We start from the raw sequence: 16,630 nt of genomic DNA, 5'->3' as shown, positions 1-16,630 counted from the left end.
CGAGCCCGGTTTGACGGGGGGCGAGTCGAGGAGGAGAGAGAGAGCCGTCAGCTGTCGAGAGGCAAAATGCGTGTGGATCGAAATCAACCGTGGGAGCCTGGGGCGGGAGGGGGGATTGAGTTTGTCCATGGGGCACGTTTTATAACCCGCCGTGCGCCGCCGTGCTTTGATTCTCCGACGCAGCGGCGCCACGCCGCGGGGGACCGCAGACGGGAGGCGGGAGGCGGGAGGCGGGAGGCGGCAGACGGACGAGGCTGTTCCTCCGATGGCCCGTCTCCGGGGCCCAAGGCTGATCGACCACTCACCGACGGCGGCCCCGTCGTTGCCACTCGCGACTTGCGACTTGCCGCCTACAGCCACAGCCCCAGGCCAACGCAAGTTAGTTGCGTTGCATTTGCCCCCCCTGGGCCCAGGCCGTCCCGTCGAATCCGGACAAGCCAGATTGGGAGCAACTGTCATGGTTGGCGGTGGTGGTTACGAGTTATGACGCCGCGGCGCGACGCCACGCGCCACGCATGTGCCCGGCGCCCCGAGAGCCAGGAACGCGACGTTGTTTGGGACGAGAAGCGAGTCCAGGGCGAGGCCGGCGGCGTGAATAACGGCCTCTAGCCGAGGCCAAGCCGCCGCCTGGGCGTCTGTCTCGCTCGCCGGCACACGCGTATAATAATACGTGCGAGGCCCGTGGTCTTGTCGAGCTCCTCGCTCCTCGCGGCACACGAGAGGCGACTGCTGGCTGCTCATTCTCGTCCCATCCCCTCACCTCCCACGCCCACGACGTCGCCCGGCCGCAAGCATGTCGCTCGTCAGAATCGCCGAATCCGCGCCCGTCCGCGCCCTGCAGTCCCTCGGCGCCGCCGTGCAGTCGCCCTTCCTCTCGGGGCCTCTGCTGGCCGCCCTCCTCTGCGCGCCCGACCCCGTCAGGCAGCAGGTGCTCCGGCACGCCCCGGCCGGCCTCGACGTCGACGCGGCCAGGAAGGTGCTCCAGGCGCTCCTGGGCCTCGGGCTCCTGAAGAGCATCAACCGCGGCCTCAGCTCCATGGCGGCCAACGGCTGGCGCGCCACGGCCGCCCCGGGCTGGGACTGGCCCTCCGAGGTGGCCGTGGTCACCGGCGGCTGCAGCGGCATCGGCCACTGCATCGTCAGGCGCCTCGCCGCGCGCCGCGTCAGGGTCGCCGTCCTCGACGTGCAGGACCTCCCGGCCGACCTCGCCGCCGACCCCCTCGTCCGCCTCTACACGTGCGACATCACGGCCCCCGACGCCGTGGCCGCCGCCGCCGCCGCCATCCGCAACGACCTCGGCCACCCGTCCATCCTGGTCAACAACGCCGGCATCACGAGGCCCCTGGCCATCCTCGACATGCCCCACGACTTCCTGCGCCGCATCTTCGGCGTCAACTGCCTCTCGCACTGGACCCTGGCCCAGCAGTTCCTCCCGCACATGGTGGCCGCCAACAAGGGCCACGTCATGACCGTCGCCAGCATGGCCTCCTTCATCCCCCTCCCCAAGGGCGCCGACTACGCCGCGACAAAGGCCGCCGCCCTGTCCTTCCACGAGTCGCTGGCCGTCGAGCTCCGGCACGTCCACGGCGCCGACCGCGTCCTCGCCTCCATCGCCCACCCCAACTTTGTGCGCACCCCGCTCGTCCGCGACTTTGGCCACCACCTCGAGCGCGGCGGCATCCGCATGCTGGCCCCCGACGACGTCGCCGCCCTCGTCGCCGACCAGATCTTCAGCCGCCGCGCCGCCCAGCTCATCATCCCCGAGCACCAGGCCGTGCTGTCGGGCGTCCGCGCCTGGCCCACCTGGCTCAAGGTGCTCCTGCTCGACCAGCTCGCCGCTAACACGGCCGACATTGGCACCACGCTCGCGGCGGGCAGCAGCGCGTGAGCTTGACGAACAGGGACAAGCAGTAGCGGTGGCAGTAGCAGCAGCAGCAGCAGCAGCAGCAGCAGCACCCTAGTGGCAGTGCAGTAGCAGTAGCAGTAGCAGTAGCGCTAGCAGTAGCAGTAGCTGGTAGTCCGCAATAGACGTCGACGTCGACGCCGCCCTGACCGCCGCGTCATGACTGACGACCGATGAGTAATCCCGTCCGAGCCAACCTGCCCCGTTCTTCCCCAGGGCCCACACCCCATCCGTCGACCCCGCCTGTCGTGGGTCCACGGGCCCGCTGAAGACTTGGCCCTAACTAAAACAGGGGTTGGGGCTTACCCGCTCTCTGCTGCTGCTACGGATCAGACGTTGCACACACACTGCGGCCACCAGACATGACAATAACTACAAGCGCAGACAAGTGTCGGCGTCCAGCGAGACATACCTCGTGGGCTCGGCTGCAGTTCGCAACAGACAGTCGCCTTCACGCAGTCTCGACTCTTGGGGGCGTGCGTCATTCTTGGGGTTATGTACCTAGTCTTCTATATGTACATCTGTCGCGACATCTTGTTCGCTTCTCCGCCTGTCCCCTTCAGTCGAGGTCCGCGCTCAGGGCGAGGTTTCTCGAGCTGCTCCCGACAAACACCTTCTTGGGGGCCTTGGTGACGACCCAGTTCTGGGACACCGTGTCCCAGTTGCTAATGTCGCGCCGCGCGATGTCGTGGCGGAACGTGACGCGCTGCCCGGGCGCGATGCCCTCGATGCGGTCGAAGCCGCGGAGGACACGTACCGGCTCCTTCTCGCCGCCGAGGCTGATGTACAGCTGGGCAACTTCGTCGCTCACGCGCTTGCCCGTGTTGGTGATTGTCGCCGAGACCGTGTACATGGTGTCCCACAGCTGGCGGTTGCCGCCGGGCTCGCCGGAAGACGCGAGCCTGGGCTGGGGCGACCCGTCCGCGGCCCCGGGCGGCAGGAATTGTTCCGCAGTCTGGCCAAAGCGAGGGTCGCCCGACGCCTCCTTGGCAGAGGCGGTCGTGTTGAGCCAGGGGTAGATGAACTGGCTGATGTAGCGAACGGACCGGGGGAAGGCGTAGTCCTTGAGGTCGGTGCTGTGGCGGCCAAACGTCGGGGCGGCCATCGTTTTCCCCTCGGGCGGCGACATGGGGCCCGCATTGTGCTTCTCGACCTTGAGGTTGGAGTACTCGAAAGTGGACCACGACAGGCCAAAGCCGAATTCGTAAATGGGAGCACCGGGGCTGCTCTTGTTGGGCGCAACCCGATCAAAGTGGCGGTAGTCGATGAGGGAACCTTCGGTGAAGTCCTGCTGAGGGGCACCCTTGCCGTTGTTGGGCTTGTACAGGACGTCGGTGCCGTAGCTCTCTCGACTTGGACCCCAGGTGAACGGAGAACGTCCGGGGCTGGCCTTGCCGTAGAGGATGTCAGTGATGGCGTTGCCAGACTCCTGCCCGGGCAGACCGGCCCAAACAATGGCAGAAATGTTGGGGTTCCGGTACCAGTCGGTGACGAGAACGGGGCCAACAGTGTGCATGACAACAATCGTGTTGCGGCAGATGGAGGAAACGTTCTTGATCAAATCGTCGCCATTCTTCCACAGGGTCAGGTTCTTGCGGTCACCGGCGTTGTTGTCAACGTCGATGTAGCCCTCCCCGCTGTGTGCGTTGACAAAAACGACGGCGGTGACGTTGGGTTGGGCGACGACCTTCTGAGCAGCCGCCCATTGGTAGTTGCTGAGGACGCTCTCATATCGAGAGCCGTCCTCGATGGCCTGACGCTGGAGCGCACTGTCGGGGGTGATGAGATAAGGGAACTGCGAGGTGCCGGAGCCCCAGAGCATGGCCAAGGTGCCGTCGTCACATCCGCGGTCTTCGCAGCCGTTGGGACCCTTGGGATTCTGCCCAGCATCCTCGCCAATGACAGCAAGGAACTTGGGCTTGTGCAGCGGCAGGGATCCGGTGTTCTTGAGGACGACGGTTCCTTTGGCAGCAGACTCGCGAATGTGGGCGGCATGGTCGTCGCGGACATCGACCTGGAAGTTGACCTGCTCCCAGTTCTCCCTTGCGGCGGCATGGTGGTAGCCAAAAGTGTCGCGGGTCCATGAGTTGAAGTTGGTCGGGACCTGCTCGCCGAGAGTCATGCCGACCTTGAAGAAAGCAGCCATGATTCGCATGGCCATGTCGTCGACACGGTAGGCGGGCACGGTGCCGTTGATGACGGCCAGAGTCAAGTTTCCGCCCCAGTAGCTGTAGCCGGTATTGAACTCTGTGTCGCCGGGCATGCTCATGTCGAGACCAGCGACTGCGGTGGCGGCACCCGCGTGCTGAGCCTGCCAGTCACTCATGACAAATCCCTGAAAGCCCATTTCGTCCTTGAGAACGCCATTGAGGAGCTTGGAGTTCTGGCACGCGTAGGAGTTGTTGACCTGGTTGTAGGAGCACATGATGGAACCGACGCCAGCCCTGACTGCATCGGCAAATGGCCAAGCATAATCTTCGTGCAGGGTCTTGTCGTCGAGGTTGGAAGATAGACTCTCGGAAATGTTGAACCCCCGCGGAGTGGACTCGCCAACTTGTCGGAAGTGTTCTATGACGCAGTCAGTTCAAGGACCCCCAACGGTCAACCCAAGCAGAGCGAGATTGGCCTCGTACCCTGCTCATTGGCGATGAAGTGTTTGGCGCAGGCAATGACTCCCGCATCCTGAATACCAACAACGGTGTTGGCGAGGCCCTTGCCCTGAAGGTAAGGATCACTTCCGAATCCCTCGGGGTTACGGCCGCCGGTAGGGGCACGGCCAAGAGGGCCGCTAGCGGGACCAAGAACCACATCAACGCCCTTCCTCTTGGACTCGGAACCCATTGCCTTGCCACGGGCCCTCCAAAGGGACTCGGACCATGTCGCGCCAGCAGTAATGCCGGCGGGGAAAGCGCTGTTGTAGTCGGAGAAGCGAATGCCTAACGGACCGTCCTGCATGCACAGAGCTCGGAGACCCAATCGCGGGACGGCTCCAACATTGCCAACGCAATTGTCGCTCATCCATCTGATGTCCAGGTGCGTAAGTACAAGTGCTGTGGTCGATGCGAGGGCCGCCGTGGGCTTCGCGGACTCACCCAGTGCCTGTCGTCAAATTGACCTTTTCGACAAGAGTCATCTGCGACACAAAGGCCTTGGCCCTTGCGTATGCGTCTTCCCAGCCAGGCGCCTGTGGGTTCATCCATGGCGACGGATAGTGAGGAGGGGAGGCGGCCAACTCGGCTCGGACGTCGAGCTGTAAAGGGACCTTAGAGACCTGGGTGTCAGTAGCGAAGCTGTAGAAACGGTCAAAAGCGGGAGCAGTGGTAGAACTGCCAGGATGATTCAGCAGCCTCTTGTGGATCCAAGATCATCTTTCCCCCCACACACAGGCCAGGCACGGGTGACCCCACGGATGGCTGGTGGAAAAGTGGGCATGTGGATATGACATTCCGATGCATTAATTGGGGTCATGTCGGCGCATCGGAGGCCCGACGAAGGAGGAAAAAAAAAATGAAAAATTTGTTTGGTTTGACGCTGCATACACGGGGTGGAAGCATGACGCAGAATGCAAAAAAAAAAGATAGCAACAGAGATCAGAACAAGTGGCCGTGATCTCGTGCTCCAACTGATCAGAGCAAGCTCCTTACCTTGTGGGAGGATTCAGGAGCCGACGGGGCAGCGTCTGCCACAGCAGTGAGCAGCGGCGCCGCAAACACGGACAGCGGCTTCATGGTGACGGTGACGTGACGATGTTGAGCTGGCGTTGGTCTTGGTCGTTTCCAGCCGATGTTCTCGTCTGCGTGGGCAAGGAACAGAGTCGCGGACTCAAGTTGACAGGGACGACCTGCCTCAGAAGACACCGTGCGATTCACTCAAGAGAATGGCGGGCAACGTGGGCTTGATATAACTAGACGAGATTGGGCGCAGCAGAGGTCTCGGTCTGTCGGGCAACGTCGACAGCGTCGACGAGGTGACAGAAAACGCGGCCGGGGGAGGGGGAGGATGGGCCATGGCACAGTCGTCATGGTCCCCGCGATGGGCGTGAACGGACCTCCCGAGGTTCTGAAGCGATGCCGTCTGCGGCAGTACCAGCATGTGTACGGACGGAGTACTCTGTGTGCATCCGTCTATGCATCGAGCCCACCTAGACTCCTAGGCTTGTGGACTCCTAGGCTTGTGTGCCTACACCTGGGAGCCTTGAAAGTCTCTCTCCTGTACTCCGTAGTTGTCGAGGTGGAACTGCAGGAGCGGCCAGTTCGCTAAGTACCTTAAGTACCTAGGTAAGTACTTGGTAACTTCCATGAATGATTCATTCTACCAACGACTAGTACTCATTGATGCCGAGCACGGGGCAGGGGTTATGCACACTAGGTACTCAAGTACTAGGCATTACAGTAAACCATGTCTATAACGATATCCTTCGTGTGGCTTTTTTCATCGTCATATAGCGACTATCGTTAAGATGCGACTATTATGGGGCTTGTACCTTCCCCTGGAAATTACTAGTATAAAGTACATATTTGCGAAATTCCGCCCTGCTATAAGGAATTTCAGCCCCACTATAAGGAAATCCCGCCCCACTATAAGGAATTAAGCCAATAAAAGTGGGGCCTTATAACGATAAAATGTATAGTGACTAAGCAAAAAGTCAACGATATTGTTAGTAACACGACTATTAATAATTTACTAGGGAAAAACCTTAGATGACTGTGAATTATCGTAAAAACCCGAATTTCGCTATAACACAGGATCGTTATAGACATGGTTTACTGTAGTTCCTATTACGCCGTGCATGGCCGCAATTAATGCATGTCTTGGATGCGAAGTACATATTCAAGCAAGGGTGACGTGCAGATAGCAACAAGTAAACAGTGCCATCGGTGATCACGGCAAAACCCCTCTGCCCCCCTCGAGCAGCATGGAGCAACTTGGGAGCTCGCCCGAGTGCGACGGACGCGAGTGCTGTTGTACGATGCCGAGTTCTCGTTGGTAGTTACAAGCCTGGTGGCCGAATAGAGGTCGTGAAGTGCATGTTGCAGCGATGAACATGTGCCTACTCCGTACGGAGTAATTCGTTGCAGTTGGCAACTTGTTGGTACGTACCGGCATTTGACTTTGGGACCAGACGGGTGCCTCACGGACGTGTGGAGTCGCGAGTACGAGCCGCTTGATAATTGATTGATAGAGAATGGGCTAATGGGGAACCGGTCCAAGGGCCTTGCGGTGGCAAGTGGCAAGTGGTACTAGCATCAAACCAGCGGATCGTCGTGCTCAAGATGCATGCATGCGTTCATTGATGATGGCCTTGTCCGGACTCGGGTGCCGTGCGAGGCAAGCCATGACGACGGTCTGGAAGCAGTGACAAATTAGACGAGTGCCCTGTACTTTTAGCATGTACTCCGTACCACGCCGTGGTATGTAGGCCAGGCAAGTACCTAACTATGCCGTGCTTATTCCAGCACCCAGTGCGTCTTTCACTGCGGGTCGCTGGCAGCTGCTGACACCGGACCAGGCAGCTGCCGATGCGGGGCTGGTTTGCATGCCAACAACAACAACAACAACAACAACAACTACAATGACGACAATGACAACAACAACAACAACAACAACAAACACAACAGACGCACCCAGTAGAATGAGACAGGCTGGTATTGTTGTATGCTCGCTTTGCCAGCATGCACACTCACCCTTGGCCACCCATCTCCTGGCCATCGCTCTCCGACAACGGTCTTCCTTGGCTGAGCCACAGAGCAGTGAACCCAGGCGCATCGCCATTATTACGACGAAAGAGACTACGTATTGGCACCCAAAAAAAACCAAAAAAAAACCATCATGCTTGAAACAGCAATCTGGTTCGCGTCACCACGCCACGGCCGCCGTGTACTGCGCGGCCCCGGTTCAGCTGACGCTGACACCGACCTGGACATGGCACCGAAATTACCATTGACCTGCCTGCGGCGAGTCCTCCGTATGTGCCATCCCCAACCGTCACTAGTCAAAGAACAGCCAGCAGAGGCTTTCGCATGTCAACTAGTAGTCTGGTCTCATCAGTACGAGAACTCCGCATTCTTGTTGCCCTTTCCCCGCAATCTTGTCCTGCCTCGAAGCGCGGCCATGCCACCCAGCTGGCCTGCACCAGACTCCTTTCGGCCCGTTCGCACTCTTTCAAGTTTGAATCTCCCAGACCCTTCGCTCGTTCACGACGGGCCCTTTGTCTAGATTGACGCTGACAAGCCGGGAAGCAACATTTGAACCGCGACTTGGCCGCCGCCGTCATCCCCCATCCTGGTTTCTTTACCCCAAGCGTATTCGGTAGTGCCAAGCAAGAAATGGCCACCGGGAGTCCGGGACAGACCACCGAGAGGGCTGCATCGTCGTCATACAGTGGCATGGATGGTCCACGATTTTCTCCGCCCCTCCCACGGGGAAGCCCTCCAGCGAACCGAGAACAAGCCCGGTGGCAATTCTCCCGGCGAAACATGGATACCCCACCCTCACACGAGACCAGTAGAAACCGTGGAAGAGAACCGAGTATAACAGCTCGCGGGTCAACCTGTCAACCCCCGATTCCGACCCGGTGAGCAAAATCTTCCGGCGGCTCCGCCGAGCGCCGAGGTGCATGTTTCGTAGGCCGAGAGACATGTCCTGGTAGGTTATCCCGGCAAGGCCTCATGTACATGGGCCATGGGCCCTGTGCCCGTTCCTGCTCAGGTAAACACGTAAATCAAGTATACGCAAAATCCACAACACAGACGTGGCTGCGGTCCCAAACCCTGGAGTCTAGTTGACATCTCAGATCTCAGCGTTCGGAACCTTGTCTCCGACTGGCGCAGATTGTCATGTGCAGCGAGCTGCTAAGGACTCTATTGGCAGTTGCTCTGATGCGACTTCGTTGCCCGGCGCATAGCATGGTGCAACATCGTATACACGTGCATATACTCCGTATATATTTATATATATATATATATATATATATATTCGTGACGTTGACTACCCCATGTCCGGCATGGACACTTGTTTTCGTGCATCATCACGGCCCGAAGCCTCCTTGCATTTCCGACAGCGTTCAGTGCACGTCGCGTAAAAACTACGGCCATGGGGAAGAAAAGCTCGCAATGAAAAACTCGCCCCGACCATCCACCAGAACCCCGACTCCCGCTTTAACCCTTTCACTCTTCACCCTTGGACAGCCGAGACATTTGAGGCTTTTGATTCTGCGTTTGCGCGGGCGCCTGCCTAGTATACGCCGGGAATGATTCTCCAGCGCACAATCTTCTTGTACTTCTCCCAGTCGTCGCCGTACTTGCGACGGCACTTCTCGTCGTCCCGCCGCTCACGATGGATGAGCAGGACCGCAAAGTACACAACGTAGAAGTAGGTGATGGGGATGGCCCAGCCTCGCGCGTTGCCCTGGATGACGACCCGGCCATCCTTCATGACGTGGGCGCCTTGGCCGGCGGCGCCGGCACCAGCAGCCAGAATCTGGTAGCCAGCAAGTCCGGTGGGGAGACTGTATGGCCAGGACTGGATCCAGTCACCGAGATAGTTGATGTGACGGGCGATGCCCCACCAGCCACTGACCAGAAGCTTGCTGCCGGCCTTGGTCTCCATGTACTTGAGGTGGGAGACGCTGGGGTCGTTGGGGTTTGTACGGAACGCGTTCTTCTGGTTGTTGGCAGAACGAAAGATGTAGAAGCCGAGGCCGATGAGCGAAAGGGTACCTGCGAGGCCGGCGGGACCGAGCGACAGCGGGTGGACGGAAAGATATCGGGTTTGCGTCGAGTAGACAAAGGGCACCCAGACGAGATCGCCAAAGGCAAGCATCATGCCAAAACCGTCCGTGGTGATGTCCATGGTCGTTAGGATTGCGGGCTCGAACCACCACGAGTCCAGGATGTACAGCGCTTGCACAATCGTGATGAAGATGATGCTGTCGGTGACGAAGCCAAAGTTGCGGTATTGCTGAGCACACCAGGCGCAGTTGAGAATGATCCAGCCCATCATGCCGGGTCGCAACTCACACCACTCCTTGAGATCAACTTCGCCAATCAGGGGGATGGTGACGCGGGGGTTGAGTTCGCGGCCAATGAACCAGTCGTAGAGCAAGTTGCCGGTGTGGCCGCCGGCGGCAAGCTCACGATGTTGCTTGTTTCCGGGCTTGACGCTGAAGCTACGGACGTAGACGAAAGTGGCGATTGCGTAAGCGATTGCGATGTTGGCCGTCAGAATCTGGAGGTAATTCTCGCTGATAAAGACCCATACGGGAAACTCGGCGCCCCGAGCCAAAGTTCCAGCTGCGAGGGCGGCCAAAGTAACCGTGTTGGAGTACAAGGCTACCGGGCCATTAGCGGTTTGGGGACTCGGACAAGTTGGGAGCCGCGTGCAACTACGTACTGTTAAATCGGTACTTGAGACGTCCGCCGGAGCTCAAGACAGTTCCGTCTACCTCGGTCGCAGGCAGAACGCGGTATAAGATGAGGTTCAGCAAGTAGTAGGCAAGGACGCCGCCAGTTGCTTTCCAGCTGGCGAGACCCCATATTCCATTCTGCGGCCAGCCCACTTCGACCTTCAACTGTTCGAGTGACAAGGAGCGAGGACTCAGGAGCGATGGCGCGGGGCATCCCGAGATGTCGTTGCACGCAAAGGTGAAGACGTAGACGAGAATGGGCAGACCAAACGAGATGCCAAAGGCACCCGGGCTGATGAGGCAACAATCAGAAGCAGCTCGAGTATACCAGTGCCTTGGATGACTTACGGGCCGAAGAACTCGTAGCCGTGCCCAGCCGGAGCTGCAGACTTGGCAGCAGTCTTTGATGAGGGCATCTTGCGGCGGAAACCAGGCGATGAGTACTTGCTGAGCGCGACGCGATTCGAGAGCTTAGAGAAAGAGAGCTGGTTGGCCAGCGGCGAAGCGGGAATCCGAAGATCTAGACTAGAGCCTGTTCAGAGTCGACAAGAGGGCTTCAGAAAACTGTGCGACGTCAGCTCCAGGGCGTCGCGACGGAGTATGCGATGTGAAGCCGATGCAGGTCGCAAACTTAATAAAGCTCAGGGCCAGTTCAATGACAGCATGGAACTCTCTCTCGGGGAGATTAGCCAAAATGAGCCAGGTAAATGGATGAACTATTTTGCCGGGCCGGTGGAACATGCAAGTCCAGCAGCAGCAGGTACGGAGTACGTACGTACATCATGCGGCCCATGTGGAGACGCCAAGCGCAGAAGCTTTATGATCGCACCTTCCCTACGCGTACAGAGTTGCGGAGGAGGGAGCTTATTCGCCCACTTGTACTCCGTAGATGTGGCCAGTTGTCGCAACCTCGAAGAAACCTCCCCATCGACGGCGAGCTTAGTGGCTTCCAGTCTTCAACCTGCACCATTTTTTCACTACAACTTGCGGTTTGGGTTGGCGCGAGGCCTTGCTTCAAACTCACTCGGTTTCATCTCCTCGGTCAATGTTCAGTCAGCAATTGATGACACGGCTCCATTCCGACCGTACTTTTTCGTCGCGCCGTGAGCGCTCATTCAAATTCGCTGACCGCTTTCCTTTCCGTCGAGCCGCGATCGTTCCCTTATCCTCTACAAGATGCGAGCAAGTTTATTTAGCCCGGTGCTGGTAGTCGGTTCATTTGCTGCAGCAAAAGAAGCCCCATCATCAACCACCCATGCGCCGGCATGTACTGCGACCGCGTCATCCGGAACTGGCGGCGGTTTCTTCGATCTGCGTCCCGACACAGCTCACGCTCCCGAAAAGGGGAAGCAGCACAAGACGGGCCTTGCGAAGGACTACCACTCCAGAGGATATGATTACGGCAAGAACTTTACTCTCAACATATGCGCACCAGTCGTGGACCACGTAACAGAGGTGGTTGGAGTCTCCAAGAGCCAATGGGCCAATGTCAGCGCATACTATACGTCTCATGGAAACGTCTATTCTATAGGGTTGGTCTAGCGAGCTGTCGGATCGGAACGATAATATTTCATGATGCTAACCTTTGACCTTCAGCTCCGCATCGATGGACTTGAAGAGTCGTGGCCGCAAGCTGGTCTTGCAATATACCGGTGGCTCGCCGTGTGGTGCCTCCAAGTCGACCAGGCGTAGCCGGAGCCCTCCATCGCACTCGACCAACGACAGGCGTGCGAACAAGGAGTCGTCTTTGACCAGGCAGCCTCACGAGGTGGAGACGTTGAAAGAAGACAAGGAGGCGAAGGAGGAGCCATCGCGAAGAAAGTCGACGACGATTTCCTTTCTTTGCGACCGAGACCCCACCAGCTCCCAAGCGAGCATATCATTCGTTGGGGTCGACGAGGACGAATGTTCGTACTTTTTCGAAGGCCGCTCCAGCCATGCATGTGCGCAAGCAGAACCACACAAACCAGGAAGTGTCGGCCCCGGCAGTGTGTTTGGCATCATCCTGGTGGTCGCGTTCCTCGTATACGTGCTGGGCGGCGTCTTCTATAATCGAGCCGTCACCAACGCACGGGGATGGCGACAGTTGCCGAATTATAGTTTGTGGGCAGGTATTTGGTCTTTCTTGAGTGTGCGTCGCATTCCCCGAGACCCCGATGGTGCAGGGCGCTAACCGTGACCCCCAGGATATGTTCGTTATTGCATTCTCCTCATGCGCAAGGTGTCTCCCTGGCCGACGAGGCTACAGTCATCTCGGCTCGAGTTCTCGAAACCGAAACTCGGATGCAGAAAACCGACTCATTGACCAGTTGGATGAGGAGTGGGACGACTGAATTTTGTTTCAAGCGGGGGGGAATCATGTTTCTCGTACCTGCTAGGGTATGGTCTTTTCCGTCTTTTCCACGACGATGCAGAAGCGCGCGATCAGTGCCATGCACGTCAGTCAGCATATCTGGCGTTCTTGGGATGGGGATATCAGAATGATTTGCGGCATTTACTGGGTGGTGCTAAGCATGGCAGATACAAGGGTACGAGACACGACATTGCAGAGTTTTTGGCGACGCGCTGAGCTACAGGTACATTTTGCTGGGAGCCACAAGACCGCTGTACCGCGAATGCATATTCTTCCTTACCGTCATGTGTCTGTCTAGCGTTTCTTCTTCCCAGGCGCGGACGCAGCGTTGACACCTTGACGCTGGGATGGGCAAGACATGCAGGCGGCAAGGTTCCAACCGGACGGGCCACAGTGATGTGTGAAGGGATGGATTCGCTGAAAAGCAAAGAAAACAAAGACTCCTCTATTGTGGGATGACGTTGAATCTACCTCTCCAGCTGTTGGTTATGATGAAGACGACGGAATTATCCTGCCACACCCGATCGATCCCCTTGATGTCCCGACTCACGATCCCAACCTCTCGTTCTGGGACAAGAATCACTATGTAGTGGAAAACACCGGCGAAGCTGCGGAATCAAAGCACCCCCACGGGCACAATACGAGATGCCGTTCCGTTTGCAACGGGGCTCGACGGCGCATCAAGCAACACGGCTGCGAGCGCGACGTTGTGGCAGCTAAGGCTTTGCACTCGTTTCGTCCGCTTGCCAATTTTCGTCAGCATGCACATTGCTAAAGAGAATGGTCTGCTCTGCTGGCCTACCATTAGCTTTGTTCTCGTTTTCTTTTCCCGCCGCTACACCCAGCGGTTGCCGGGTCGTGACAGACGCCATGCTCTTCGTCAGATCAACGACCGGGTCGCGCCGAGATTCTGCGCTGTTGTTTCCGAGAAGCTTCGCTTGACGACGACGGCGCCGCTGCCTTCGAAGGCCCTTGTTGGCTCTGCCGGAGTTTTGGGGCCCGGGCCGGCAACTACTCTCCGTGTGATGGGATTCACAGCCCGTCTGTCGATGTGATGTGCTGCTTGGACCGAGATCTGGGCACTCACGACGAGGGTGTGACTTTTCAGAAAAGGGGTCGGTGTCTCCCAAGGGGCCAGATAGGATCACCGACTTGGTGGGCCAGTCTTTGGGTAAACAGTTCGTCCTTTCACACCTGGAAACGCGGGCTCGCTGTCGGCGGCGTTGGTTGCCCCGATCACGAGAGCTTGCCTGCTTTGGTTGCGAATCCGTCGCCGGCGGTCGGGGCACGTGAATGCTGTGCCACGTAGTCTCTGCGAAACTCTTTGCGGGAGCCTGAGGGTCCATGTTGTCCTGTACGTATGGATCGTCAGTTGTGGAAAAACTAGAGAGTGGTGAAGTAGCCCATACGACGGTTTTTGGCTGCAAGGGAAATAGGAACACGAGACTGTCGCTTCATCCTTCTTATAGGTTTGCTTGGGCAGCGCGTTGCCGACGCAGAGGGCGCAAGGCTGGAGCAATCCGGGCGAACATGAGCTTTTTGCAGTAGCACCTGGCCGCGACTCAGCTTGCCCACGGGCCGAACACGTCACATAGGGTAGCAGGAGGCGTGAAAGGCCGCATGCAGGCTTTTTCGCCGTGAAATAGGAGCGAGGACGCGGGATCAAGACGTTGCGCGGTGGGTGTGTGCTGGCTGTTTGGATACACGAGGCGCCATTACTGCTGAACGCGCCGTGGCCCCGAGGCACGTCGCTTGACGGAAGAATGGGAGTTGCGCAAAAGCACCGCCGTGCCTCGTTGTCCCCGTGTTGGACATGTGTGCAGAACCAGACGGTGGGATTTTCTGCACGGGGGCGGCGCTTCACGCATCTACCTAGGCGAGACGCGAGACAATGCCGACAAGAAATGGAGGCCGAAGGCTGTTTGTGGCGAGAATTCCCCAGCAGCCGACTTTCAAGACCACGGCCGGGCTCGCCACAAAGCTGTCTTTTGTGCCCGCAGCAAACCACCCACGGCGTCCACGGCAAGCTCCGTCTTTGAGCATCTTTGGACGCCCTTGTCACATGTTTGTCCGCATCGTCGTGGTCACCTACCGGCCGTCTCCTTGAAAGGGTCGGTTGTGCCCGCAGGACCCGAGTATATATCGATACACGCCGCCGGGAAAGAAGCATGCCGCTGACATTCGCAACCGTCGGCCACGCCTCAGGCCCACGCGCACTTTGATATCAGATCACCACATCCCAGCGACATCAACGACGGTCGGTGGCCTAGCCAACCAGCACAGGGCTCCCGCAGACATGAGCAACAAACTCGCGCCACTCATCCCCCTGGCCGTCAAGGTTGCGGAAAGCATCGCCGCCGAGATGGTCAAGGACGGCGACAAAGCTGCACGAACCGGCGGCAGCAGCAGAGTCGGCCGCGTGCTGCTCGAAGCCGGACGCAGCTACGCCGAATCCAAGACCAAGACCGAGACCGAGACGGGCAGAAAAGCTCCAAGCCAAACGCGCAAAGGCGCCCCTCCCAGCTCTGGCAAGGGCGGTGCTGCCGGGACGCGAGCTCGCACCGGAGCGAAGGAGGCCAACAGCGCTCCGCAGCAGCGGGCATCAACGTCGGAGGAGAAAGCATGGCAAAGCCTCGGGCTGGTGCTCGAAGCAGGAGTGACGGTCTTGACGGCCCTGGAAGCCAAGCAGGAGGGGGCGCAGGGGGCGCCATCCAGGCGAGCCAAGTAATGCGGTGACGACTGACGACCGTCTCGAGAGCGGTCCCTTGGCACGGGTCATGCCGGTCATGGCCTGCGCGAGGGTCGTATCGGCTCTGCCCGTCGAGGCACCAGGGCATCAGGTTTCTTTGCATCTGCGGGACAAGTTGTATCTAGACCCTACAGGTTACTGCGCAAGCCGTGAATAAAAGTGAAACACTCTCGCCGGGGGGCCGAACCCAAGACCATGCTCCATGCTCAGTCACGGACTCACGGAAGAAGAGTAGCTGCAGAGAGAGACGTGTCGAATCTTCCCGGACGTAACCCGAACAGATGAGCTGGGCTCGTGGACTGGTCTCACCACACTCGCCATACGTACCAGCACGGAGTAGACTCACGCGCATCCATGACGACGGCGCCACGTCTTGTTTGACTGATTCCCCCCCCAAAACCCAAAAGGGGAGCGGCGCGTATCACGATACCCTGGCGCGTCGACTGCGAGACGACGAGCCCGGCCGGGGCGCTGCGTGGTAGAAATTTTCGCGGAGCTCGTTTCCTTTCCCAGCCACGCCATGCGCCCAAAGGAGAAGGGTGCATGCCAGGGAGCCGACGCGAGCTCTGCGCTGTCCACGCGAAGCATCTGGCATCTGGCCTCGTCTCTGTCTGTCTATCTGTCTGTCTGTCTGTCTGTGCGTGCGTGCTTCGGCTTCGGGAACCACAGACGTTCCCAGACGGGCGGATCCCGTTTGGATTGGTCGCCCTACGAGCCAGGTCTGGTCTTGCGCATCACAACGTTTCCGGCATGGGAGTGACGCATGGCACATGGCATGGGAGCCAGGGACCTCTCCCTGGTTACACGGACTGCCTGCCTGCCTCCCAGACGGCGCTTGTAAGTTGTCGCGGTGCCGAGGCTCGTCGCATGGGCACACCGTGTCGACGACACGACGCGCGTGCTTTGGACTTCGCTGGCCACTGGCCTGGACGACGCCCGCTGGGACGGAAGCACGGAGACGGCCCAGCCACGCAGGAGGACACGGGGCACGAATCGTTTGTCGGGAGACTCTCCCGCTGCCGGCCCATCTCTTGGCCATGGCTCGCGAGCCGGGGCCCGGCAGCCGTCTATCTGTGCTCCGTACCACGGCTGGAAGGGGACGACTTGCACGCGGACAAGTCGAGCCCACGGGCCGGAAGCTCGCCCGGCCGCAAGTGGATGATTGGAGCTTCTGGGTTGGGTTCGGTATCGCCAGCCGCGAGACGTGGTGTAGCACCAGGG

At 59.0% G+C, this 16,630-nt stretch overlaps 5 protein-coding genes across 5 annotated transcripts; 3 read left to right on the top strand and 2 right to left on the bottom strand.

The window, feature by feature from the left end:
• Positions 1-793: 793 nt before the first annotated feature.
• MAM_05208 (short-chain dehydrogenase/reductase 2) lies at positions 794-1,888 on the top strand (the record flags this gene model as incomplete). Its single annotated transcript, XM_040824006.1, has 1 exon — positions 794-1,888. The coding sequence occupies one exon, from the start codon at positions 794-796 to the stop codon at positions 1,886-1,888; it is 1,095 nt and encodes a 364-aa protein (XP_040678165.1).
• A 574-nt stretch (positions 1,889-2,462) lies between these two features.
• Positions 2,463-5,631, bottom strand: MAM_05207 (Glycoside hydrolase, family 3; the record flags this gene model as incomplete). The annotated part of the gene is made up of 4 exons (XM_040824005.1): positions 2,463-4,471; positions 4,537-4,925; positions 4,996-5,174; positions 5,548-5,631. 4 exons carry the CDS (start codon positions 5,629-5,631, stop codon positions 2,463-2,465), a joined length of 2,661 nt encoding a protein of 886 aa, XP_040678164.1.
• Positions 5,632-9,136: 3,505 nt separating this feature from the next.
• On the bottom strand, positions 9,137-10,723 carry MAM_05206 (C-14 sterol reductase; the record flags this gene model as incomplete). Its single annotated transcript, XM_040824004.1, has 3 exons — positions 9,137-10,233; positions 10,295-10,599; positions 10,656-10,723. The coding sequence occupies 3 exons, from the start codon at positions 10,721-10,723 to the stop codon at positions 9,137-9,139; spliced, it is 1,470 nt and encodes a 489-aa protein (XP_040678163.1).
• A 760-nt stretch (positions 10,724-11,483) lies between these two features.
• MAM_05205 (Mannose-6-phosphate receptor, binding protein) lies at positions 11,484-12,640 on the top strand (the record flags this gene model as incomplete). The annotated part of the gene is made up of 3 exons (XM_040824003.1): positions 11,484-11,839; positions 11,904-12,438; positions 12,494-12,640. 3 exons carry the CDS (start codon positions 11,484-11,486, stop codon positions 12,638-12,640), a joined length of 1,038 nt encoding a protein of 345 aa, XP_040678162.1.
• A 2,316-nt stretch (positions 12,641-14,956) lies between these two features.
• On the top strand, positions 14,957-15,388 carry MAM_05204 (uncharacterized protein; the record flags this gene model as incomplete). Its single annotated transcript, XM_040824002.1, has 1 exon — positions 14,957-15,388. One exon carries the CDS (start codon positions 14,957-14,959, stop codon positions 15,386-15,388), a length of 432 nt encoding a protein of 143 aa, XP_040678161.1.
• Positions 15,389-16,630: the final 1,242 nt, after the last annotated feature.

The sequence above is a fragment of the Metarhizium album genome, assembly GCF_000804445.1.
Source record: "Metarhizium album ARSEF 1941 chromosome Unknown scaffold_12, whole genome shotgun sequence".
Lineage (NCBI taxonomy): Eukaryota > Fungi > Ascomycota > Sordariomycetes > Hypocreales > Clavicipitaceae > Metarhizium > Metarhizium album.
This window is presented reverse-complemented; position numbering and strand designations above follow the sequence as displayed.